The following is a 26,290-nucleotide window of genomic DNA, read 5'->3' on the forward strand; positions in this document are numbered from 1 at the left end:
CCCTTTTTATTCTCTATTTGCCTTGGTAAATGAAATACCTCAGATAAAACAAAGGATTCTTATCAGTTTAGGGGACTCTACTTTTGCTGGGATGTTCTTTTTATATATAAGGTCAGCTGAGACAGCTGAGCTGCTGGCTTCTGACAAAACTACTAATTCGTGTGACTGATGAGATTGTCAGCACAGGTACTCACTGAAATGAAATGTGGGTATTTTATAAATACGAAGATAAGAATGTCCATTTCATTCTTATTGGTATTAGAATATTTTAAGACTAAAACATGCTGTCTTTGTAAAAGAGATTCCATTTCATAAACGGTTCATTTTGCTTAAAGCATCAGCAAGATTTCCAATTCAAAATCAGTAAGCATCATTTCTAATAAAATATAAATGAAAACAGTCCACTTGATGGGTAATGGAAACTTGGTTTCAGTGCTCCAGTCTTTTTCCTGAGTTGCTTCCAATGCTGTTTGTAATTAAATGGGCAGAAGAGACATTTTGTGATGGTGGGCACTAACTCCTCCAGACGCCTGATTCTTCTGCGGGGATGGTGTTGGAGTTTTATGTGTGTGCGTGTACGCCGGGATTTGAACTGCATAAAGTATTTTACTGAAAGCTTAACAAACAGAGTATGGTGCTGATACAAACAGAGCATTAGACATATCTGTCTTTAATACAGCCATCTGTTGAGTGCTATAGCAGTTTTTCAAAAGCCTCCCTCAGCATAGACATCAAAGTCTATTCATCCACCTGTGCCTCTGATCTTCTAATATTTTTCTTATTTAAAAATGGCAAAGGGAGAAGAGCAGTCTTTCAAGATCAGCAGCTTTATTTAAAACAAAAAAAATAAAAGCCAAAAAAGCCCAAAAACCTCCCCCACAGAACTCATGCAGCCAATTCAGAAATTGTTACAAATGTCTTTACTTGAATATTCAACACTGTTATTTATAAAAAAGCCACTCAACCATGCTTTCATTTTCTTCTCCTCTGAGTAACCCCTGGCCTTGCTAACACCTATTTCGTGCCTCATCTATTTAAAATACAGCTGCTGAGATCATTTTCTTGATCCGTTGGTCCGATGACATCAGCCGGTCCTGTGAACTCCTCTACCGACTCACTCTTGAAGGACAGAGAAGCATTTCTGTGAGAAGCTGGTCGGTGGAAAGAGGAGCTTGCATCACCCTGATGCATTCAGCAGCCGTGGCCAAAAAGAGGGGAGAAAGCAGAGGTGCCCCTCTTGTCAAGGTCCTCTCAGGTGATGAGAGAAACCTAAGACACAAAAAAGGTGGCCCCATGAAGCTGCCTGCTGAACGTAGGCTGGCAAATCATGGCATAGCCTACATGTTCTGCTGCCTCCTTCCTTTCCTCATTTGCTTGCTGATTTGCCAAGACCAGTCGTTTGGTCTCCTAAGTTGTTAGTGTGAATCGGTGATCTCCTGGTTATCACCTCATGCTGCCCTAGTGCTGTGTCCTGATGTCACTCGTGACTTAGGAGGGCGACACTTGGTGTTGTTTGCTGACACAGGGAAAGCAAGACCACATTCCCCTGCTGTAGCAGAGCAGGGGGGAGGCACAGGAGGAAGAGGAAGACTGTGACGAGGTGGGAGGGGAGGTTGCCTGTTCTCAGCCGCAAGCTCTGTGTGTGGTTGCCTCAGAGTAGCAGAAGCATCAAGCAAGTTTGGCGGTTTCTGTCATGGAGAGCAGAGCATATATCCTGGCCAGGGCATGGCCCTGGCCTGCCCCCATCCTCAGGGAGGCACCTGATGGCCATGGCTGGGGCTGCCCAGTGCTTCCTTGACCACCTGTTCCAGGATGAAGTGGTGAGACACAGGACAGGACCTGGCAGACAAGGCCCCTTGAGGCACCCTGGCAGCAGGCACACAATTTTATCTGTGTGCTTTTCTTACTAAAATAGGTTAAAAATACTGTATTAATGTAAGTCACATCGTGTCACTCAGTCTCTGAAATCACATGACAACTGCTATGTGACGGTATGAGCTATTGATTACATAATGTTTTAGTTACAGTTTAATTTTTGAGAGATGGATGGTGGCAAAAATTCTTTTTAATATGTGGCGCACCATTAAGATAGTCAAATCCAGTAATATTTATAATTACTGATGAAACATGGTGAAATACAGGAAGATTTGTAATGAGCTCTTCATTGCAGTGCCTAAAAGTTACAGGAGCTTATTCTCGCAGCCTGTGAAATCTTGGAAATATGGCAGTTTAATACCGAGCATCTGTATTTCATGCAGAGTGAAAGTGATCTCCACAAGAGCAAAGGCTCCTTAAAATCTACCAGAATGGTGCAGAAATAAACAAATTTTGTGTTTCAGAAAAAGAGGATAAAGCATGTATTTCTTTTTCCCAGTGGAGATACAAAGGGACTATTATAAACACGTGTTAACCGGCCCTACAAGCTGTGTGTGTTCGTTTCCCCCGTTCTGTGACCAGAGCTGATCTGTCTTGCTGGGATCTGAATAGGTCACAGTGTTGTTTTCCACATTTGCATAGCTGGGCTCAGTATAAATTACAGTAAAAAAGTTATTCAGTTATAGCAGTTTTTAACTTTCTTCCTTGTCTTCTTGCAAATAGTGGTATAAATGTATGGCAGAACAGTGCTTCAAGTATATGACACATAAAATTCACTGAGCTCCAACTTTCCAAGCAGATACACTTCTTTTTTACTCCAGTGAAGGTACAGAGTCCCCAACACTGCTTTGCAAAAGGAGGCTCTGTTGGGAGTCAGTGTGTCCTGCCTACACCTTGGCTTTGTGATGTTTGGAAACTTTTTGTTTCCTGCCTGTGCAGTCACTTGCTTTGGGAGCCATTCTAAGGTGTTTTTTTTCTAATTCTTTTCTTGATTACAGATTGACTTGGAACCAGAAGGGAGAGTGTATGTCATCATAGACCTTTCAGGATCATCAGGTGAAGGTAGGGACTTTCAATATTTTATCTTATTTTTTCATGAATGAAATCTTCCAAGGGTCTCTGTAATGGAAGTATTAGAGGAGGTGTGTGCTGATATGCTCTAAAAATCTGTGTGAGATCAAGTTAAAATGAACGCATTTTGACTTATCTGCCTGTGAGTCAATAAGCAAGTTGTAGTTTTGTTTTACTCTGCTAATCCCTAATGGTAACAACACCAACTAAAAGGCCAGTAATGAACTGACAGTAGTTTAGTAGAATTAATTTCCAGAGGAAACTTCCAGAATCTTTTTCTTTTTTTGAAGACTGCTAACCATTATGTAGGTAGAAATGATGTCAAAGTTGAGGGACTAGAGTTTATTTGCTTTTTAAATTATTCTAATATTTGGTATTTTTCCACTAAATGTTTTCTTTTTCAAGTAAAGGAATGACCAAAATGTTATAATTTTAAGAGGTGTTTTCATTTTTATGGCACAGCAGTTACATGTTGGAAAAAACTCCAAATATAGAAGAGAAGTATTTATTAAATTCTTGAGAAAAAAATCTAAAGATAATTTTCTAAAGTTTCTAAAGATAACTTTGAACAGAGTGAAATGATATATGGTGGGAATAAGATAATTTATGAAGAAGCAGATCTGTGTAGTTTAGTCATGCACTTGATGACAGCCTGATCTGCTGAAATGGCCTAGATGATTGGTTTGGGTTTGATTATTTTAATTTATGTCCACCAATCAGCTTTGATCAGCTTCTCCCAGGAGCTCATAGAGCTCAGCTAAACGAGGTTGTTGTTGGTTCACGGTACATAAAGAAGATTCACATAAACCCTGACAGGACCTGAAACCTAAAATGCTATGAAATGAAATTATTTTGCCTGGCACAGTTGAGAAACAGCGGAAGAGCATGTTTATCTTTCTGTTCTCTGTAATGAATTGCTGCACTCTGACCAGTTACTAGCAGTAGCTTACAAAAACACATATTGCTATAAATCCTGAATTTTAAAAATTAAGGAAACTGTTATTCAAACTTTATAGCCACATTTTGTACCCACATAAGATATGCTCTGCCTTTTTTCTTCCTGCATATTGAAGAAAATCTCAGTTAAATAGTAGTTTCCACTTATCTTTCTAACTGGCCTGACAATGATTAACTGAAATGTGGTTAAAAGCATTGATGTGATTATGTCATAGGGCAAGTAAATGTTGTTTCAACTGTCTACTGATAGCTAATTGATACCCAGATGAGCATACTGTTAGTATTTCATCACAAGATGTGTTCAAATGTGTCAGACTGTCAACAGGCGGGAAGAAGGGTGTTATATTGTTCTTCAAAAGTTGTTTAGAACTCTCTAGCCTTTTATACAGGAAAATAAAAAAATGGCTATGGTAATGACTCCTTTATTATGTGGTGCATTACCCTGTGACACTTGAAAGGGGCTTGGAAAGAAATTTGCAGAACTAGAATTTGTGTCGCTACATTAGCATTGAAGGGGAATGCTCAAATGGAAATTGGCCAGCAAGGGAGGGAAAACAGCTTATGAAATGTTGTCTTATGGGAAGCCCTCAGGAAGACCAAGAGGCTTTAATTGGGGTGAATTTGGTAGAACTCTGGAGAAGTTGGTGCTTATGAAATGCAATAGGACTTGTATACTTTTAGAGTTTTCCAGGCAATTAAATACCTGTGGAAAAGTGTTGTGTAGAAGTATTGCAAAATTCTCTTGGAAAGATACAGTTTTCCTCACAAGGGAAATTGGACCACGTTTGTACAACAGTTTGTAAACCGTTTTTGTGGTGTTTTGTTAGTGATGTTATGAAATCCTCATTTTGGACGCCTTTGTTAGGACCATGGCCTAGCTAATTTTGGATATTCAGCTATCTTAATGAAGCACCTAGTGTAACATAACAACTGTATGGATCCTTGTGTAGTGAACAGAAACACCTAAACCACATGCAAAGTAGCTTATTCTATGTGTTTCAAAAATGCCTCTTTCATTTTATGGATATATACATATTTACAGATGTATGTATGTATGTAAAGAGAATACATCTGATGTGTATTTTATGAATTTCAATGGGTAAGTTCACAGTCCTTCATCTGTATTTCTTGAATATGAAAGGAACATAAGATTAAGGTTATACTAAGTGTATGACTTTGAGCGGCCAGGGTTGGTTGAGATGATTGCCACTCTTGACCTAAATTGTTAACCAGGATCTTGTTTTTGAACTCCAGTTTTTATTGTGAATAGCGACAGAGTGCATAGCAAATGGGTATCACTATTTCTCCTGGAATTCTGGAGGTGAGAAAAAATGGCAACTCGTGAAAATAAAAATACCTGTAGCAACAATTTTAACTGGAGGAAGCAATCAAGTTGCATGTTTCTCAGTTATCAGGTTTTTTAAAAAAGCAGTAAAACATTTCAGCTGTTGAAATGTAGTATATGCTCAACAACCACTGTTGTCTTGTAATGCTGTGTACTGAAAACTAGACTTGCTTCTTCTAGGTGATGTAAGCAGATTTCTAGTTATCAGCAGTCAATAGTGTAACTTCAGTTATTTGGCACTTCTAAAAGATTTTTTAAGACAGATATCCAAATTCTGTTTTGGTATAATTGCCTTAAGATTACTTGAATCCATTGATATGGACAGAGAGCATTGTTACACTGCCTCTAAGAGGCAGAAGTCCTAATTTTCCAAATGAGCCCTTGTGTGAGTAAATCACTATATAAATTGAAAGTAAGCTTATGTTGTTACCATATACCTCTTAAAATTCAATTTTCCCTTAGTCCCAGCTGCCAGATTGCTTATTTTTCTGCCCTATTTGCATTTACATGACAAAACAATGAAAATAGTTCATTGTTAAAAGCTGACTTCCTCAACAAAAGTATACAATTCCTCTTCCTCCTCCCCCCCCTTTGTCTAAGCTGAATCATTCATGGACTCTCATTACTTCTGTGGCTTAAGTGTACAGAACAGATGTAAATATGGCAGGTTACAAAGGGAAGTAAAGTTTTTTCTGCCTCTCCCTCGGCAGAGACAGACTTTTTGAGAGCCAACTTTATGTATCAATATCAGTATCTAGCAGATATTTTTATGTGGAACTGTAGAAAGAACAGTCGAGTTGCTGTCTTTGCTACTTGCAATTTTTTTCCCATTCTAAAGCCAAGCTACAAATCCATGGGAGGTTATAGAGCTGTGTCAGCTTCTCTGCCACTCTCTATGGTGAAATTGCTTTCAGAAGCCACCTGAAGGAGAAGCTCTACTTCCCCAGCAGTAAACAGTGCTCTTCTTAGGAGGCAACCTGGAAAGCCCAAGGCTTTTAGACTGCTCTCCACGGCATATCTTGCAGCCCAGCCAACTCATCCCAATGGATTGTTCAAATCTCAGGGAATTTAGATTTGTTCTGAATACATAATTTTCTAGAACTTGCTTCCATTAAATTCCAGTCTAGTTTTTACACTAATGCTGTTTTGAAGTCTTCTTATAGCTTCTGAATGTTTGTATTGCACTGAGAGGGATGGTAACTATTTATTCTAGCAATCTTTCGTAAATTTTGTAGTAGGAACTGTCTGGCCCACATACTGAAAAGAAAATGCTAGATAAACTGTTTGTCACACAGAAGGTGATGTTATACAAAGTTAGGATTTAATTTTTTCTGTTAAAATGTGAAGATTCCCATATTGTGCTTCAAAATCAGTTCTGCAAAATACTTTAGCATGCGTTGGTGATATTGACATAGGAAGAGGGTGAGAAAACACATTTTAAAATACAGGTTTTTAATTCTCCATTTTGAACTATGGAATCAGTATTTCTGTAACACCTGTGAATCACCTTTTTCCACTTGCTTTGTCGAAATTGAAGCGCAGAGTTATTTACCTTCTGTAGATATACTTTATTTGGAAGGGCTTTGTTCATTCAGAGTAAATCCATATTTGTTTCCTATGAATGGAAGCAGCTGTATCAGTGAAAACTTCCCAAATGTAGATACGCACTAAGGTGCCCATTTACAGCCTAAAATAACTGCAACAGTTAATTGGCAAAGTTCTATTTATGGAATTTTTTTAATAATTCTAATACTTCTGTTGGATTTTTTAAGTATTGACAAATAGTAACTGCTTACTCAGAACTTTAAGAGATATTTCAAAAGCAAATCCCTTTGGTCAAACACAAATGTGGCTTCTCTGAACCTGGCATAGCAACTGATAGTATGAATTGGGGTTTTTTACTTAATTCTTTGAGCCATGTACTCGGCCATATGCAAGCACATAACATCTTCAAGAAAAAGAATTTCTGATGGCTTGCTTCTGGGAGGCCAAATCAAAATGTGGGTGGCTGCTGTTGTTGTTACTCTATCAGAATAGTTTGTCAGTCTTGCAAAGCATGTAATCAGTCACTCCTGCTATTAACCAAACATCTGGTGACTCCACGTTATGTATGCAGTTATAAGAAAACCGAAGTTTATAGCAGACTCATGTTTGTAAGAAGGAATTAGCTTGGGAAAGATCCATCCTATTTTTTTCTCTGTTACTTTGCAAATTGGATCTAATGGTTGCACAGGTTTTAGTCCTGTATCTTGAACTTCTGCCTGGGCTATGTTGGAGGTTGTGTCTGTGTATCAGTCTGTCAGTGAACAGGAGAATCTGTAAGACATTCTGTTACTCATTTCTTCAGTGCTGCTTCTTGTCCAAGGTCATATTGATTTGCTGTATTAATTCAGTGTTGCTGTAGCAAATGCATTATTTCTAGACTGAAGTGCACTCATTAACTGTTTTATTGACATGCTTTGGAAGTGTCTTTTCATCTATTTTTTCTTTTTTTTTTTTTGTTCCTTTAGTGCTTATAGAGTTTTGTGAGTAAAATTTTTTGAATTATTTTTTTGAATTGGGGAATACTCAAGAGCTCCAGTGTAGCTAATCTAGATCCGAACGCAGGCTGAAATTTTAAAACATAACTAATACAATGACACAATGATTCAGTTTATAAACTGGAATAACAGATGGCCAGCAAGTGGGTGAGAGAGGTAAATTGCCTGAGGAATGATTAAAAACATTTTCAGCAAAGTCAGTTTTATATATACTGAAAGACAGGTGTTGCTATATTTAAAAGCTCTGCCTGCTGCATTTGCCATTGTAGGTTTTTTGTTTCTTTGGAGTTACTGGTTTATGTGTGACACAAATGTATACTTACAGTAGCTTTCTACCAACTTAGAAATTAAGTTACCATTTGAAGTATGTCAGTATTGAATCAACTGTAGAAACTTCATAATGACCTTGACATAGTTTTCTTAGCTGTGTTTATTAGAGGTAATATGTAATAAAAATTTAATAACTATTCAAAACTCTTTAGGTACCATGTTGAATCAATTTGCATTATGCAATTGTCTTTCTATACAATTACAGATTCCCCATTTTAGAGCAGGTAGTTGAATTGCAATAAAACAACACAACTTCCAATACATTCATCTTCAGATTCATCTGCTTGTAAAATACTAAAGTTGCACAAGATAAGGAACATAAGGTGATATTTTACAATAAAGGCTGCTCTGAAGTCATGGCATTTTGTGAATGGGCAATATTTTGTTTAGGTTGATAATTTGGTCTTTTGCATTGAAATAGCCAACAAAGAAGTCCTTAGAATTCAGACTGCATCAGGTTATGTATTTAACATGTAATTCAAAATATATGAGTTTGGAAAAGGTTTCCCAGTTCTTCTTAGCTCATTTACTTGAAGGCTCTTAGGTTCGCAGATATGATTATTGTTGATTGGCATGTCATGGCAGAAGGTCTGCATGAAAAAAATATCTGTCACATAGATACAGCTTGTTAATCAAAATATCCAGAGGATCTGTTCCAGGCGTTTAACTTAGGTAGAATCAATACAGCAAGAAAAATTGCATTTCTGTTCTATGTTGTAGTGTCCCTTTGCAAAGTTCTGTTCACAGAAGGTATCCCATGGGATGAAAACTTTTTCTGCAATTCGTAATCTATCTATTTGCCAGAGCTTTTCCTTAAACTACTTCATAATTGTTGTCATCATCATTAATTGTGTTTCTTGTGCTATAAGGGCTCAGTGAATGAGATCTGGTTGTACCACGCTCTGTCTGAACAGAGAATAGTAGAAGGTGCTTAACCAGAAATCTCAAAATCTAAATGACATGCATCAGGGAGTTAGTATTTTTGCATGGTTTTTTCAGGAATTTGTGTTACTGAAGAGCAGTTGTTTCTTTCACTAATGTCTTCTATTACAAATACAACCTTGACAGGCTGTTTGTCGCTTCCTGGTAGCCATTAGCTGCTGTTCCTGGTGTGCTGAACAGGTCATGAAAGAATTCTCATGTTTGTTCAGAATTTCTAATATGACTATGTAGTTAGACCTCACTGAATGTTCTTCTGTTAGGTGGAGAGCAGCTCACCCCCCTTTCTAGAAACATTTTTCAATTTCTCAGAAACCTCACTGGAAGGTACAAATTGTTCTTTATTCCCACTGATCGATGTCTTCATTGCAATATATCTCTAGCCCGCTTTCGCTATTCCTCCTGGCATCTCTCTCTAAAAGAAAGTTTCAAGTTAATCACTAACTTAATTTAAATCCACATAATTACATTTTAAGATTTCAACACAGAAGTCAACCTTGCTTGTTGTATTACTTTTGTCTGTGCTGGTTTAACCACTTGTTTAGAAAGGTTACATATTTTCTAGATTATTTTTGCTTGTTTTTAAATGAGAATGAATGGAGAGTCTATTTTTAATAACCCATGCACTTATGGGAAACATATGGAAAAAAAGTCACTATTAAAGACCTCTTATTTTGCAACCCAAAATTTGATTGACCGTTCAACTCAAACTCATCCTTACCTTCCTCTGTGTTTTAATGTTTGAGAGGAAGCTGAGTGTTGGAAGTGGCTTAGGCAGAGCCATGCAGAGTCTGGGAAGGGTCAGTGGTGGAGTCAGAGTGTGTATCTCTTAGGGGGACCCAATAAGCCTCTGTAGCTTCCCCAGAGTGAAAAGAATCTGCACGAAAAGACCTGTTGTGGCTTTGGGGCAGGCAGTCTTCCAGTGGTAAAATGTAAGGTATCTGTGAAGTAGGGATGCTACTTGATATCTGGGAAACTGTTTACCAAGACTTAGCAAGCCACTTGAACATTACGTTATTAGACTCAAGGCTGTTTTTTTTTTGCTGGGCGTTAAACTAATCTGAAATTGTGTGAACAGTGCTGAGCTGGCAGTGCTAACTGGATCGTTTGTCTTCAGTCACTAGACTCAGGTAGGTTTAAGAGTTAGAGGTCTTTTACAAGTGCAGCTTCCCCTAGAAGTTCTTGGGAATATTGTGTGCTCAGGGAGATGGGGTTTGAAGTGTGTCCATATTGTATAGCTTTTCTCCCTTTCTACTGCAGAGTAAAATACCCAGTCAGAGAAACCAGGCACGCATTGGTTGTTCTGCTCTGTTCGATCTCAGTAAGGAAGACTCCACTTCTGAAGGTCGAATCTCACGTTTTTATTTATAGCTTGGATAAATAAAATAGGGTCCTACACTAGCTTTTTAGTTTTTCTTCCGCAGGCTTCTCTGCTTTAATAGAAAACCAGCAATTAGTAGTGGGTAAGCCAACCTCAAACCTAATCATAACTTTTCTTTTCAAAACTCGTTATGCAGTGTATCAACTGAAAACCTATTTCCTTTGAAGCTTTGGTTTCGTGTAGGTAGGATTTGGGGGATTATTTTTTTTCCCCGTTCAGCTTTTCACTCATTCAAACTACCAGTGAGGAAAAAGAGTAAAATCAAAGAAATAAAAGCAAAAAGTGATTTGCAAAGTTTTCTCCTTCTGCTGTACCTTCATTTTCTCCTCTTAGGAGGGATAATTCAAAGCTATTACTAATATGGTTTTTCTCTTGAGTCTTATTTGATTTAAACTTAAAATAGCTCTGTGCTGAAGTGTGGAGGCTTATTACAAAAATGAGTATTTTTTCTATGTTTCTTTTTCTTTTTGAAACTCTTTATCTATTTTATAACTGTATATACAACTGAAAGAAATCTTTACCGTCCATATCTTGCGTTTCATCTTTGTTTGGGCTTTTTTGAACTAAACAATCAACCAAACCAAAAACCACCAAAAAATGCCCCAAGAATTGCATTTATGCTAATATGGAAACCTGAAGGTTGTGGTGCTCAGTCAGACAACTTTCTCATCTCAAAGGAACAACTGTAAATAAATCTGTTAGAATAAGTTAATGTCAGTAGATAATTGTAATATCTGACTTGGGACAGATATTGTTGGTGTGGTAGGTGATGTCTTTCTTCTGAGACAAAATTTCACCTGTTGGTAGCATGGCAACTGGAAGTAGATGTTTGTTGCTACTCAAGTGGCAATAACTGGAAAGCCTGAAAAGAGGAACTGTGAAGTAATAGTCCGAGAGTCCACATTAAGTTCTTGGCTCTTGCCAGCTAACACTGACTTGAGTAATGGCACAGGCATTTAGTTGGGAAAATGAACTTTGCAGGCGAACTTTTCAAACCCAAATTTCTTTTTAAAGGTAGCAGTGCACACACAAATCAGCACTTGGTGACAGTTCAGTCTGTTGGTGCACGATCCTTTTAAACTGCGCTGCTCAGTGAAGAGATTCTCCAAAGGGTGCTTACATAAATTTAACTCTGTGTGGCAAATGCCTTCATAACGAACATCTCTCCATGGATTTATAACCACCCCTTGGATTGTATCCAGTTAGCTGATTGAACATCTGGTAAGCATTGTGTGTTTGTACTAAGCCCTTACTGTATAAAGCTGGCTCAAGCTTTTCAGGCAAAGATCGATGATCGTTTCTTGGCAGGCCTTTAGCCGTTTGCCAAAACAAATGCTTTGCAGGGAACAAGACGCAGATAGAAGATTTAGTTTAAAGACACCTTTAAATTGTACTGTAAGACTTTGTACTTGTTTAAGGAAAATTGTGTTAAACTGAAATAGAAGAGTATTGAAACTTATATACATACCACGTTTCAAACTGCTGTTGCTCTCTTCTCCATTTATGTAGTAAAAGTTTTGATTTCCATATGTGGGGTTTTTTTTTTCTCACAAAAATGTACAAGGCCTGTGGGATAGGCATGTTTAATTTTACAACTGCTTATGTCTAGTGTGTTTTTTGAAGAAAACTGGAGAAATGTATCAAATTAAAAACTATAGTGATGTTTTCATACATAAGTGAAACATGAACTAATAATAAGTTTTGAAATAGAAATGCATTTTTGGAAATCTGTACATGCCTAGCTATTTTTTAATACAAGACAAAACACAAAATAATCCAGTGCTCATTGTATACCATGATGTGATGTGAAAAATTCATATAATATAATAGTTTATATGTATTAGTTTTGTTGTACTTCATAAAATGCATAACCTAATATATACCTAACAAATCTCTTCTGATTTGTTAGTGTTTTGCTCTGCACTTTCGTTTGTGCAGTAATGTGCTCTGAATAGATCTGCTCCCTCTTTACCCAACAAGAGTCAAGCCTGTTTATTGTTAGTGTAATTGGGGGAAAAGACCTTGGTATAGTCTATTCTCATTAACTGATTGGGGGATTAATGGACTTTCCGTACATCAGTGAGGTTGTGAAAACTTAGTTCTTTTCTTCTGTGAATGTCACGAACCAAATCTCTACTGCATTCAACATAGCCTAAAAATCTACTCTTCTTTTTAAAATATGAGTTCTACAGTAGTATAAACAGCTTAGAGTATCAAAAACTATGTATTTTTTGAGTATAGTCTTGAAAGGTTGAACTATTTGAACCTTTTCATGGATGCTCTGTACATGTGTGGGGAAAAATTGTTTTGCCATTATAAAAGGCAGTCTCTGGACATAAAAATGACTGAATAAAGCATGTGTGTATCACTTGCAAGTTAGAGTTTTTTAAAAGAAAGCTTCAAAGAAAGCAAGATGGAAGTCCAAAAAGGAAGATCAAACCCTTTTATTATTTTTCTGAATTTTCAGAAGGGCTGTGCTAAGGGCAGTATTGCAAGGTGAGATACAAAACTCTGTCTGCACCTTTGTCTTTTTTTTCATAATATGCTTTAGTTTGCTTTCATTATTTCTGCCATATGTCTTTAATGTATTTATCAAAGAAGTGAACTGTATACGATACCAGGAATTATGCAAAATACAGATTTTAATCTGCACTAACAGCTTTAGCAAACTGATATTTTGGACATGGAGCTATTGAATGCAGTATAGATCCTTGATTTCTTGTATACTAAGGATGGGGTATATTTCTAAGAATTTATACTTATGTAGTATGCACACACACACTAAACTTAACCATTGATAAACAATCAAGCAATATTGGTATCTAGGTCAAAATAGGCAACCTGAATAAATCTGAGGAGTTTTAATACTTCCAGTTTGCATCAGTGGGGTTCCTTCCTCTAAGACAGAACAGATGAAAAAATCTCATTTATATCAGTGTTGTAAAGGAACACTGAGAAATATGCCCTTTTTACTTACTATTACTTACTTTACTTCTCTATTTATAATTCCCAGATCAGTACCAGAAAACTGGATCTTTCCAGTTAATTCCGAAGCACGTGCTTTTCTTTTTTTATTAGACGCTGTGTTCTCAAAAAATCTTAAATAAAGTATTTTTTAACTTCATCTTGGAAGTCTGCTCTGCTGTGAATGGTGCTATTTAAATGAAACATCTTCCATTGCAATTTGTGAGCTTTCTGTAGTAGATAAAAGTAACCCAGAGTATTAATTCACCTCTACCTAAAATCCTGGAAGCAGCTGTACTTCTCTCTTTTCAGAGCAATGTAATTGTTTACATTTGCACAGCAGTATTGTAAGGCAAGAGAGGAAGAAAGAACTTCTTTTCCCACTTAAACTTCAGAAAAATGAAACTGTATGAATGTAGAATCGTTTTCAAACTTTGGTCAAGATTCTTAAAAATCTAGTCCAACCTTTATTAAAATTGTGGTGCAATATTTAACTATAGTATGACAAAGACCTGAAACCATCCTGTATTCTGTTTGAAAAGAGTGCCCATTTAACAGTACAGTTCTCACAGTAATCCTTTGTGAGGACTTTATTTGGGGCTTGGTGAAAGTCAGATGACTACTGTGGGATTGTCTTCTCATCTGAAGAAAGTTCCACATGGAGAGGTCAGAATATTAAGATAAGGTATGAGGCTTTGGCTCAGGGGGTGAGTTCTTCATTCTACAAGAACAGTCCTAGGCATTTCAGTTGAACAAGTAAACCATCAATGCACCCCCACATGTTCAATTAACATTATATTTGATATTATTATATTCAGAAGCAGAGTTCACAAATATTTCAGTGCTTTGTAAATGTCAGCATGAGGGCATGAGAATCACACATAACACCTGCTGAACAGAGGAAAAAGAGGAAGAAAAAGGTCTCAGCTGCAAATGTAGTAAGTAACATTTAAATGGGGGTGGAGTTGTTTTGATTTTTAAACTACAGCAATTTGAGTTTCAGTATCTGATTTACTTTGCTGCTAGAACAGCTTGTGAACTAAATATGTTTTTACTTACTTTCAAATGCTTTAAAGTGTTTGTGAAGAAAAATAGAGTTAAAATGTATAAGAAATTCTAAGGTTTTTTTTTTTCTATAATTCCTTTGTGTGCGTTCCATAAGTATAGCAGATTTTGTGAATATCCATGATGGCAGATGTTTGTTTTAGAACGTACAGTTTCACGTGTTCAGAGTTTTTGGAGTGAGTAGAAATATATAGTTATTATACTGAATACACTTCAAGACTGGTGCAAATCCAGTGCTTCAGGCAAGATAATATTACAGCTCTCTGTATGCAATAGAATCACTGATGAACTCATTTTATAATAATGATTTTGAAGCTAGGGTTGTCTGGTTAAACCCTATAACTGGAGCAATTTGTACATCTGCCCCCCTGACTTTGGACAAGGTTCATCATCAGACTTCTCTGGAAAACAGGACTACATCTGCCTATTGTGCTCAAGGCTAATATTAGTAAGTGGAAGTTTTCCTTGAAAGAAAGAGCTTTATAAAGACTGGAAAAGGACTTGAGATCTAGATTTATATCTTCTTTTGAGTTAACTGCACACTCTTCTTTGAAAGAGTAAAAAGTACATGTGGTGTGATGTAATGAACTTGCAGTTAATAAAATGCAATTTATCCCTATTTCAGAATCCTAAATGAACTTTTAGGTGTGGGGGGTGGGATATGTTTTTTAAGGATTCATTATTATTGTTAAAGTCTTTCTGCTGACTGTAGTTATTAAACCGTAGTTTGGTCCTTTTTCAAAATCCTTTCTCACCTCATTTTACTGAATATAATGCTCAGTACTTTGTATACAACTGCAGGAGTTATTAGTCCTTAGTTATACTTCTACATTTGAGAGTGCCAAATTGACCATAATAAAAAGTGGGGTTTTTTTTCCCAATGAGTGGTGGTGTATTGAATTTCACATTTGATCCTAAACGATCAAAACTGAAGCATTCTACACCAGTCCAATACATTCTACCCCAGTATCTCTGCAGTGTTCATATTGTTTTTTCTAGGGAACAAGACTCACAATTCCTAATTCTACTACAGTAGAAGTAGTCAAAGCAGTTTACCTTTACTGTGTGTATGGCAGATGTACAGACTATAAAAGTTGTATCTGAGAACGTGTATCTTCTTAATCTCTTTACCCCAACTCTTTTAACTATGTAAAGTATCAAAATGGAACTATGACGTTACCAAATTCTTCTCCTGAGTTACAAATACCAGATGCTGCTGAAGTCACAGCTATCATCTCTTAGGGTTGTATTTACATGATAGTTTAAAACTGATTCCTTCTATCAATACTGCTAACATTACTAGCATTGAAGGGCTGCATGAAAGGCTAAAAGTGGATTGGATTTGCTATAGCACAGGTGAGACTGAAATTGCTACAGCATTTCTGGTCTGAAAACATTTGGGTAGCATGGGGCAGGCAGTATTTCTTCTGTGATTGTAATGAGGACAAACCAGTTCCACTGGAACGATTCTACATCAGTAGTTGGAAGACAATACGGAAAGAATCCAATCTTCCAATTTCATACCTACACACTAGAGAGACTAAGAAAAGAATCTTCTCTTTTAAACATCTGGAATCTATTTCTTCAGTTTTATGGTATTGATGTTGGGTTCTCTTTTTATTCATTCTTCTTCTCTCTATTCCTGGGAGACATACGTACAGTTGGAGTTTTTAATTAGTTAGAAAATGGGAATTTCTGTTAAGGGTTATTCAGAATAAAGTAAATAATGGCATTGTTAAATTCAGTAGGATCTAAATTTTATTACTAGTTTCCTATTCTTATAGTACCCAACGAAGTCTTTTCCCTTTTTTCCCATCTAGCCCTTCTTTCTCAAATAACAGCTGAGGACTGACTGCATTTTGAAGTTCGTATACATTAATCACAGATGAGCTGAACATGAAGTTGCTGTTAAAGATTAGGTACTTCCAGTTTAAAATGATCCTTTTAGTGTTCTCAATATGGTAGTCTTTTTGGAAATTTGCTGCTACTTCTGTGTAGCTATGTAGTCAATAGCATTTCTAAGGAACAGGCACAAAACCCTCAGTAATTGTGAAGAAAGAGATTTTTAAATTTTTTTTTAAAGACATCTTTATTTCTTTTTTTTCATTTGGTTACTATTCTTAGTAGCTCTTTCCAGAGAACCCAATGTAAAACTTGTGGCAGTTAGGCAGTCTCTTGAAGCAAATATCTTTCCACAGGAAGCACTGTGGAACCAAGGCTTTTTCTTCCTTTGTTTCTTAGCTTCCCTGGGATTGAGCTACCTTCCTCATTTAGGTTCTTGTGAAAATCTCACCTGTCTCTGTAGGCACTAAAGCTTTAATCTGTCCTGTAATTCTTTGTACAGAGTGTGATTATGCGCAGCTCTCAGCACCAGTGCGTACGAGTAGTGTCTTCTCTTGCTCTGAATGCTAAATCAAACAAAGCTTGTTTTATGCCTTGTTACAATGGGAGGAAAACAGCAGATGACCATTAATCGCATTGTTTGAAATTGGAGCTAAAAATCAAAGTCAAACTTCTTTTTCTCCTTGTTACTGTAAGGTTGGGTTGTATTCATTATCTTGCTGACTGGCCTGTAACTGTCTTCCCTTGCTTCCTGCTGAGCTGCTTATCCCGGCCTGAAGTGCGTTGCTTCCCCTTCCACTTCCTGCCAGCTTGGTCTCCAGAAGTGCAGGCAGGCCAAAATCTGAAGTCCCTGCCCCGACAAAGCTGATTCTTATTTGGATATTGGTTTTTGGAGCTGTAATTTCCTGTAAATCCTTCCTTGCCGAGCTCTTTAAAGTTTGCTATAGTTGGGATAAGTAAAAGCACTTACATAGATGACAGAATCAGTTGAACAGCAGAGTGAATTTTCCTCTTTGGTTTGTCTTGGAAATACTACTGAAATATGTAATTGCTTTGGGAAGAAGTTACGATTTTGGTGTGGCAGAGAGACTGTGGCTGTCTATTATTTGGAGTTCATTCTTAGCAGGAAAAAAATCATTGCAAATCGTAATATTTGTGTTTTATTACAAAATTTAGGGATAAATTAGCCAGCCTTTATATAGCAATAACGAGGCATGGAACTGCCAATGCAAAAGACCACTTGTGCATTTTGCTTTTGAGAAGATAAACAGAATCCATGGAAAAAACTGAAAAAACAAGAAATACTATTGATAAAAGACCATTCAATTACAAAACCAAAATTAATCTTACCATTGTAAATATAAAGAAAATTTAGACTAAAGTGTTTCCATCAGTCAAAAGGACATGCATATGTGTGTATGCGCACACACATATATGTATCTTTGTAGTTTAAAAAAATAATTTATAACTGAAAAGCTTCTTGAGAGTGCCTGGAAAATGTTAGTGTTTGATATGTTGCATCAGAAAAACAAGGAATTCCGTTAGGATTTTATCAAACACATTAATAATTGATAATGGTTGCAATAGAATTGGTATTTTATTAATATTGATTAAGCATGTATCCTTTTTAAGTCCAAATGATCAAGTTACTTACAGTTTTAAAATTCTAGATTATCATTTTGCCTGTCTGGAATCTTCCAAGGGATAATAAATTTTGCCTCTTAACTGGAAGATGCTAGAGTACACAAAATAGCCAGTTACTAATTTGGTTGGCTTCAAGCTGTCTTATCTGTGCAACCTGTTCCTGTTGCAATGTGCTGTGGTCTCCACCGAAATGTTGGTGCTCATACCAGAACTTCATTTTGCACCTAGTTTGCCCCCTCACAGTAATCTTCTTCTAAATGAAGAAAACCTAAGCAACATGTGTTTCCATCATAATTGGTGACAAACATTTGATATTGTCAAGTGTGAGATGATTACATCACAGTATTTAAATCCCTTTTGAAGAACAACACTGTTTTGTAAGACTTGCTGTTGCTTCCTATTTCTGCTGGTGGCCTAGAGGTAATTTTTATGTTCCTTGTGGCAAAAGCACAGAAATACCTGTTTGAACACTAAATAAAAAGCCAAAGCAAATGTTTAAGTGTTTCTGTAATTAAGGAGTATGAAAAACTTGCTAAAGTTTAAGCAGCCACTTGACTATGCAGGAAAAAATAAGGTGTTTTTACTGTTTTATCAACATCTCTTATCTGAGGTGTGAAAAAAACTGTTTTACAAACAAATTGCAGGACAGTAGGTTATGTAATTTTGAATTAAAATATTATATAAATTATAATCTTGACACCACAGTCTTATTCCTTCTGCTAGTATTGTTGATGTCCTTTATATGGAACACAGCCAAGGTTTCCTGTGTATGGTAATAATTGCATTTATATGGTATTTCTTATCATCACAGTACACTTTATATATTGCTTAAACTTTACATCTTTAGAAAATGTGTTTTTATATGGACAAGCAGAGATCGTGCCAGACCGGGAGGATTATAGGCTAGTGGATTGGTCAGTGAATACAGAACTCAGGAAGCTTCCTCAGCAAAAAAGTATTCGTGACTTTGAACAAGGCATCAATTTACCCCACATCTCAATTCTGTTTGTATGTGAACACTGTTATTAAATAGAACTGCCACAGGGATAAAATATATGGAAAACTGAATCAAGCAGAGAGGGCTGCAAAGAGATGGGAGCATGTTGGAGCTGGGACTGTGATCATGCCCACGCTATCAGCCTGAACTTGAACAGCCAGGCATTGTGAAAGAAAAGACAATATAAAACTAATGGATACCTCTCTGCCGGATGATACATGACAGAAGCCTTTTAAATCCTTCTTGTTAACAAGAAAGAGCTTTTCCGATTCTGGAGGAAAGTATAATTGGAAATGTTGATATTTCTATTTCTCTTTTTTCAATGCAGTACTTCATAGCCTTCAGCTAGTAGCAAGAGCTTTATTTTTTTGCCTTAGGCCGTACAACTATGGCAGATTACAAGGCAGAGTTATTTTCTGGGAGCTGGACATTGGAGCTTGAGTTCACTTCTCTAAAAGAGAGCTATCAGGTGTAGGCTCCCTGTTGTAGTCTCAAATCAAACATCATGAATAATCTGAAACTAAAGTGCAATAACTTTAAAATACGAATTTCTGAATTGCATACATAGATGAAGGAAATACACCAACTTGTTCTGTCAGTTCTGAGGAAGAGCATTGGTGCAGATTCTAGTTTGCTCTTCTACCCTAACCTGTCATCTGCTGCAGAAGACCATGACAGAGGTCTGCAACACAGGTTTTTTTCCCATACGATCAGCACTTGGCAGTCTTGTTAGTATTTCTGTTAGGACTTTGTCACTTTAGGGATGCATTGGAACCCACATTATGCTTCACCTATGACCTCCTTGGGAAGAAAATCAAGTTCGGGTTATAAAACCATGCAATAATATTGACATGAAAGTGATTAATTTTAAAGCTATTAAATTATGATTGAATATCTTTTCAGGATTGAGTACTGTGATCTTCATTCATGCAGGACAATTGGGGATTGCTGATGTACAGGTTGATTACCTGTGTCTTATCTGTGTGACATAAATGGCGAAAAAGCAGCAGCTTAATGAAAGGGTATAAATTTTAATTTATATATATTTTTTAATAAAATATTCCACATTACTGGTTTAGTGTAGATTTTCAAACTAGCTCTCTCTTGCCAAGTCTTTTATCCATATGCTAGTCACTGTAATGTACAGTATGGACAGTGCAATTTTCATACTGCATTACCTGAAAACTCTTGGAAGAACAGGGCAGTTGATTATGAAAATAGCTGAAACATCCTTTCAAACTGCTGAAGTTCATGTTTGGAGTGGACAAAATCATTGGAGGAGTTTGTTTAGCACTTGTTACTCAGAATTTATACACTGTTAATGTTCAGTTCTAAGTATTTCAACACCATGCTTTTACCTGAACAAAGTTGAATTCATTAATAGTAGAGGGAATGGATTTTGATTTGTAATTGATTAACTGTCTTAATGTGTTTGCATCAATTGAAAAATGCACTAGCACAAGCAAAAGCTCAATATTGCTCCAAGTAATTTTCCAGCCCTCTGTGTTTCAGTGACTGGATGGCATTTAAGGTAACTATGCAGTGTAACAGATGCTGATTTCACCCTATATTGCTGTCATGGTAATGACTAACAGTGCTGATAAAAGGCAGTTGAGTGTTTGCCTAGGGCATGGAAAACTGACTTTCTGGGGTGTACTGTACCATGATGTCAACGTTGTTTGGAATGCATGGATTCCATCATGGCTCTGTGTTTTGTCTTTAAATAGTCTTTGCTTTTATGCAGAACTCCTCTGTTCTGATTTACAGTAAAATTCTTGTATCTGTGGAGGTGTTTTGCTGTGTTAAATTGCAATTGGCACTGTAGACAAAAGCAAAATTTTAAAGTTTTAAAAAAGGATCGCTTTCTGCTTTTGATATTGAAGGAATACTTGGGTGGCCTGTGTGAAATCAGTTGGTGGTCTAAGACTAATTCCTCATGGATACATCAAAAACAAACAACAAAAAAACCCCGTCCATTATAAACAACACCCTTGCTGATAAATTCACCATGGAACAAGAACTGAGCTGTGGAGGAATGAAATCCTTTGTGACCTTCAGTTACAACTTCTCCCAGAAGACTGTCCACATTGGTAGCGGAAAATTGGGTCTGTTGACTGTGTTATTTTGTTACTGGATTTCAGGACTGGAATGTAGATAGAGTTTAAGAAGGGAGCTCCATCCCCTGTTGTCTCATTTTTGAGCAAATAGAGGAAATTAGCCGTAGAAAGTTGTATTTGGATACTGACTTAATTCCTTGAAAAGTAAATTCCCTGTGTCTTACCTTTAGGCATGCAATATACTTACATCTTACAAAATTTCTTTCCTTAGCCTGTACTAATTAAATTAACAATTAGTAAATCTTACATGATTTGTGATTCCGTGTATGAGATTGTATTTTTGCAATACTATCAGAATATTAAAGAGTAGACTTCTGTTATTCCTGCTAAGCTATTGGTTAATTTACCTTGGATATGGATAAGAGTAGGACAGCATAGAACTTATAAACCTTGAGCTCCTAGATGCTATGTGAAACTTATTTATTTGCCAAGCACTCAGAAGGGATGTATTAGGGTTGTGTGAATGGTGTCGTAGCCACTTACTTTATGACTTGTTAAATAAATTTGATGTGTATAGGAAGGTGTTAATAAAGTCTGGAAATGGATATCTTATACCAATGTTTCTTAGAAGGATTCCTTGCAGATTAATGTTTTTGGAATTTTTCTAATTCCAGATGGTAACGTTAATAATTTTAACTGCCTGTGGAATTTTTAAAGTAGCTTGTTATTTGGTTTGCATGTGCATCTCTGCCTATGTAAGTTTATATTTAGCTTTCTTCAGTATGATTCTGTTTAGTGAGAAATGGTAAATGCTGCAGTGAATACGTATACATAGATGTTTGCATATTTTTCCAGAAAAAGCAGAAATTATAGATGCTAGAGTTGGTAGATTGTATAAAATAGACAAAAAAGTAACACAGAAAGTGTGACTTTTCTGCAGAATAATGCAAATACTATTGTTTTGCACCTACATCCAGAGGCTTTGCATATCTAAACCCGTTGAGGTGACCAGGAACGCAGCAGATGGTCTCATTTCACTGTCTAGAACATTTCACATTATTTGGTGCTGCTGCTTTCGTAGGCACCTCTCTGGACAATTGTACACAAACAGCTGGGCAGCATTAGAGCAGAACACGAAGTCTTCACCCAAACCTTTCTATCTGTCATCATGATAAGAATTGTTCACAGTTTGTGGTTGTAGAAGCTGAGGATTCTCTGTACTGCAGTAGTTTCTTGGTGCTGTACACCCCTCTCGTGTTTGACTGAGAGCCTTTCTGTCTCATCCTTTCATGTGCAGTAACACTCTAGTGCTCAGCTATTTTCTGAGCCTAATAATCCAGTGGAGTTGCTTGTTGGAGGATGTTTTACTTTAAACAAACCATTCATGTTTCTGCTTCTGTTGTTTCCCAGTATTCTGCAAACCGGGAATCAGGAACGGGAGGAGCCCTAGCCGAGCAATCATGCAGCCGAAAGGCTGTACGCTTCCTTTTTGCTCTCTGCACAAACACTTTTATAAGTCCAGTGCGAGAAGTTCTAGTACAGTTTGACTGACACCTTCCCCTGTGCATCTTCAGGAGTGACCACTGTGATGAAAATTAAATTAATTATCAGCATATTGCAATGTTTTCTGTGTTAGCCAAATGTATTTTTAGTGTTCGCTGGAGAAATCCTCAGTGACAGTGAAATGTAGCAATAGTAAAAGTGGAAATATAATGGTGCTGCATGCTTAACAACAAATTCAGGTAGTTTAGTCTAGTTTGTCTTTCTCATTTGTATCTGTGTTTTAAATTTCAATTTCAGAAATGTGTCTAACAAAATAGGCTTACCTTCAATATCATACAGAAGCTGTGGATAAAACAATATTTTCTTGTCTTCAATTATTTCCATGCAGAATGCTCTTCCTTGTGGAGTAACTTATAGAAGGAAATAAAATGCTGAGAAAATCAGATCCTGTTGATGTAACTGAATGTATTTATTTCAAATTATTATCCTGCAAAGATGAGAAACAGCAGAGAGAGGACTCTTTCATGTACAAGGCAAAGAGACATCTGCAGGTGCATCTGGAGGAAACACTTGGATCCTGTGTGTTGTGCTCTGTTTTTACTGGGCTGTTATTATTGGTCACTGAAAGGCAAGATGCCAGAACTGGACAGGAAATACTTCTTTTTTTTTCCTTTCTAGGAGTGTTTTCTGACAAAAATATGTTTTGCATAGAACCTTCTGAAAATAATGCAGAATTTTGTAAGAAATTTTATTTCATATCCTCTCTCAGCCATTTTTCCTTAAGAGTTTTTGAGTGATCTTAGCTGTCTCCTTAAGTAGTATGTACTTTTTAAACTGAATTTGTTGTAAATAGGTGTTTCCACTCAGCTTTGAATTTTGACAAAATAACTTTAGAACAGAAACTTCCTGATTTTTTAGGCAGTACTGTTCTAAATATAGGAAGTCGTAGAGGAAATCTAAACCACTTCATGCTCAGGTACATGCTATTCAAGACCAGTATGATGACAGTTTTTTAAAACTTGAAATATCAAATGGAAAAAAAAATTCCCTGTGAAGTCCATGTTGTTTGGGCCTCTTGCCTCTCATGATTTTCAGCAAGTTTTTCCTTCATGCTACACCACACACTCCTCCTGGAAACAGCTTCAAAGTTATTTCATTTTTCTGTGTCTCTGTCCCCTCCTTCCTAATGAAGAAGACGCTGTTCCCTCTGGGAACCTGTTGGCTTATTTCAAATGTGATAGAGGAAGTGAAGTGTCAAAAGTAATTAGGTTCCTACAAACTCAGTGAAAAATAAATGACTTAGTGGAGAAGGGAGGACCTCCGTGGAGGTTCAGAAGTACTTAGAAACAATTCATATCAAAGTGATAGGAAATTCCAGTGGTAATTCCAGTGTTTATGGAAGCCCTTTTACCTGTCATGGGCACCCCCATTTTTTTCGCCTGCTGTTTTTCTAGTTTTGTTGTTGTTTTTTTTTTTAATTTATCCATAAAGGAGTTCTTGAAAAAATGCTCATTACTTTGACCAGAAATCTGTAAAAACAAATGTGATTTAAAAGAACAAGCTATTCATAATAGTCCCCTTTTGTGCTGATTCATAGTTGCTGATTCATCACTTTGCTGCTAGGGATGAATCTGCTGGTAAACAGTTTGCCCCCTTGCCTGTGGCTTGAAGCTAAGTTTGTGCCCCTTTGAGCGCTCGTGGGAGCTGAGGGACTTAACAGTCTGAGAGTTTGCCATACTTCACTGAACTGACAGTACGTATTTCAGTGTGACAGACCATTCTTTGACACTGAATGATCCACCAACCCCATCTTGAAGACCTCACATAAAGTCTATAAATTATCCCATCTCATAAGATACAAATATCTGATCTGTACTTGCCATTCCTAACAGAAGATGAGTGAGAGCCTTAGAATACAGGCATGTTGATAGGACTTTGACCTGTCCATCTCATGGAGAAAAAAAATAAATCTGCAGGGAACAAACACCATCTGTTCTCCTGTGGAGCATCCATCCATCCAACAAGACTATCAGAAGACCATCGTCCTTTAAACCTCTGGCCTTGAGGGGGGTTTTGTATCGTTCCCTATTGAAGTTTAGCTGATTCCTCATTCTTTTTTGTTTGTAACGGTATTTTTTACTTTGTTACCTGCATATTGTGATTTAAAAAAAAAAAAAATCTTTGAAATGGGATGGAGCTTCTACCCTGACAGGTTAGGATAAACAGGATTATGGCAATATTCAGCTGATCGATCAAATTTATGCACACTGAAAAGCATCCATGCAAAGTTCATTTCTTTCTATCATATTCATTGTGCTGGTGTCACAATTGTGCTTGACTGCACAATTCAACCTCATCTGAATTTATATGACTTATATTAATATTTTGATTAGATCTTACTTTTTTTAGAAACAACTCCTTTATTGAAAGGACCTAACGATCTTGGTGTCTGGAAGCTATGTAATAGTAAAGGTAACAGGATAAATTTACATTGTGTCAGATAATTATAAATTCTATTGTTGATTGTTATAGTCAGATGTAGATGCCATGTAGGTAATTTTTCAAAGTTCATTTTTGCCATTGGAAAAGTTTCCGTAGATCCTGTTTGGTTTTATGCTGACCCTCATAGCTCAGTTTTGACCTTGGCAACTCACTGCTTTGGTGCTTACAACTGAACTCATGTAACTTGGTCTTACAGGTATTCAGCACCTCTAACAGGGGCTAAACGCAGAACTAATGTTGCAAGCTGTTCAAGTTTTGTGAAATAGGACTTTAATTTGTCCTAGCTTGCCTTTGTTAATTAAGTCTGATACATGGCTTCCCAGAGAAAGGAATAAAATTAAGAGTTCATTGTTAAATGAAGCAACCACAACAGCGGCCATCATCATCAGAGGCAAATTGGGGTTACAGTTTTTACTGCAACTTGTAGTGTACCGAAATGTCTCTTGGTTCCCATTAATACCATTCGTAGAGTGTATATGTCTTGCTTTTATTCTGCTAGTATTCATGGAGCATCTGAAAGATATGCCAGGAAGGCTGATAGGCTTTTAGCAGGTGCAAAATCAAGTCTGGCAGCTTCATTCATAAAGCTGCTGGTTTTTTGCAGCATTTACATTGCAGCTTCCCAAACATTTCTGCCCAAGGGTATGGTAGTCTCAGAAGTGGATGCAGTGTAGGTTTATATTTAGAATGAAACATGGCAGCTTTTTAGATTTTTAGCATACACATATAATGTAAATTAAGTGCCTTGAAATGTTAAGATAGTATTGGTAGGATGAATAGTCAATAAATAGGCCTGCCTAACTACTTGGGGGAAAAGAGACTATTAATTAGGACTTGGAAAAAATAACATAAAGAACTCAATTTAAAAACAAATTAATAAACTGTATTTACCTTTTTAACTTTTGAGGGTAAGATCCAAGTCCTTTCAGAGTGAATAGCACCTTACCCTCATCTGACCACACTCTTCCAAGGCTGCCCTATTAAGAAGGCAGTGCATACTTACGCTGCATAGTCATGGTCTACTGTTTCCTCCCTTGGACTGGCTTCAAGAGCAAGGTCCCACCCTCTTCCCTGTCCATAGCTGCTAATTTGTTCAGTCCTCTGTGACCCCTGCTCAAGCACATGCTGAAGGTTTACCTACAAACCCTCTGCTCTCAGCAGATGCGTTATAACTGCTTGTTTTACACCAGGGACTAAGGCCTGATAAGGATATTGGAATTCGGTGATTTAAATACGTTTGTGTTCTTGTGTATAAGTGTGAATAGTAACTATAATGGG

General features: G+C 36.9%; 1 protein-coding gene across 2 annotated transcripts in view; it reads left to right on the plus strand.

Moving 5' to 3' along the window:
- PRKCE (protein kinase C epsilon) overlaps window positions 1-26,290 on the plus strand; it is a 283,861-nt gene that overhangs the window by 93,943 nt on the left and 163,628 nt on the right. For both annotated transcript variants that reach the window (XM_032682640.1, XM_032682639.1), the window contains exon 2: window positions 2,874-2,937. In XM_032682640.1, the coding sequence (XP_032538531.1) occupies window positions 2,874-2,937 (64 nt within the window). The remainder of the gene's footprint in view (window positions 1-2,873; window positions 2,938-26,290) is intronic.

Source organism: Chiroxiphia lanceolata, chromosome 3 (genome assembly GCF_009829145.1).
Source record: "Chiroxiphia lanceolata isolate bChiLan1 chromosome 3, bChiLan1.pri, whole genome shotgun sequence".
Classification (NCBI taxonomy): domain Eukaryota; kingdom Metazoa; phylum Chordata; class Aves; order Passeriformes; family Pipridae; genus Chiroxiphia; species Chiroxiphia lanceolata.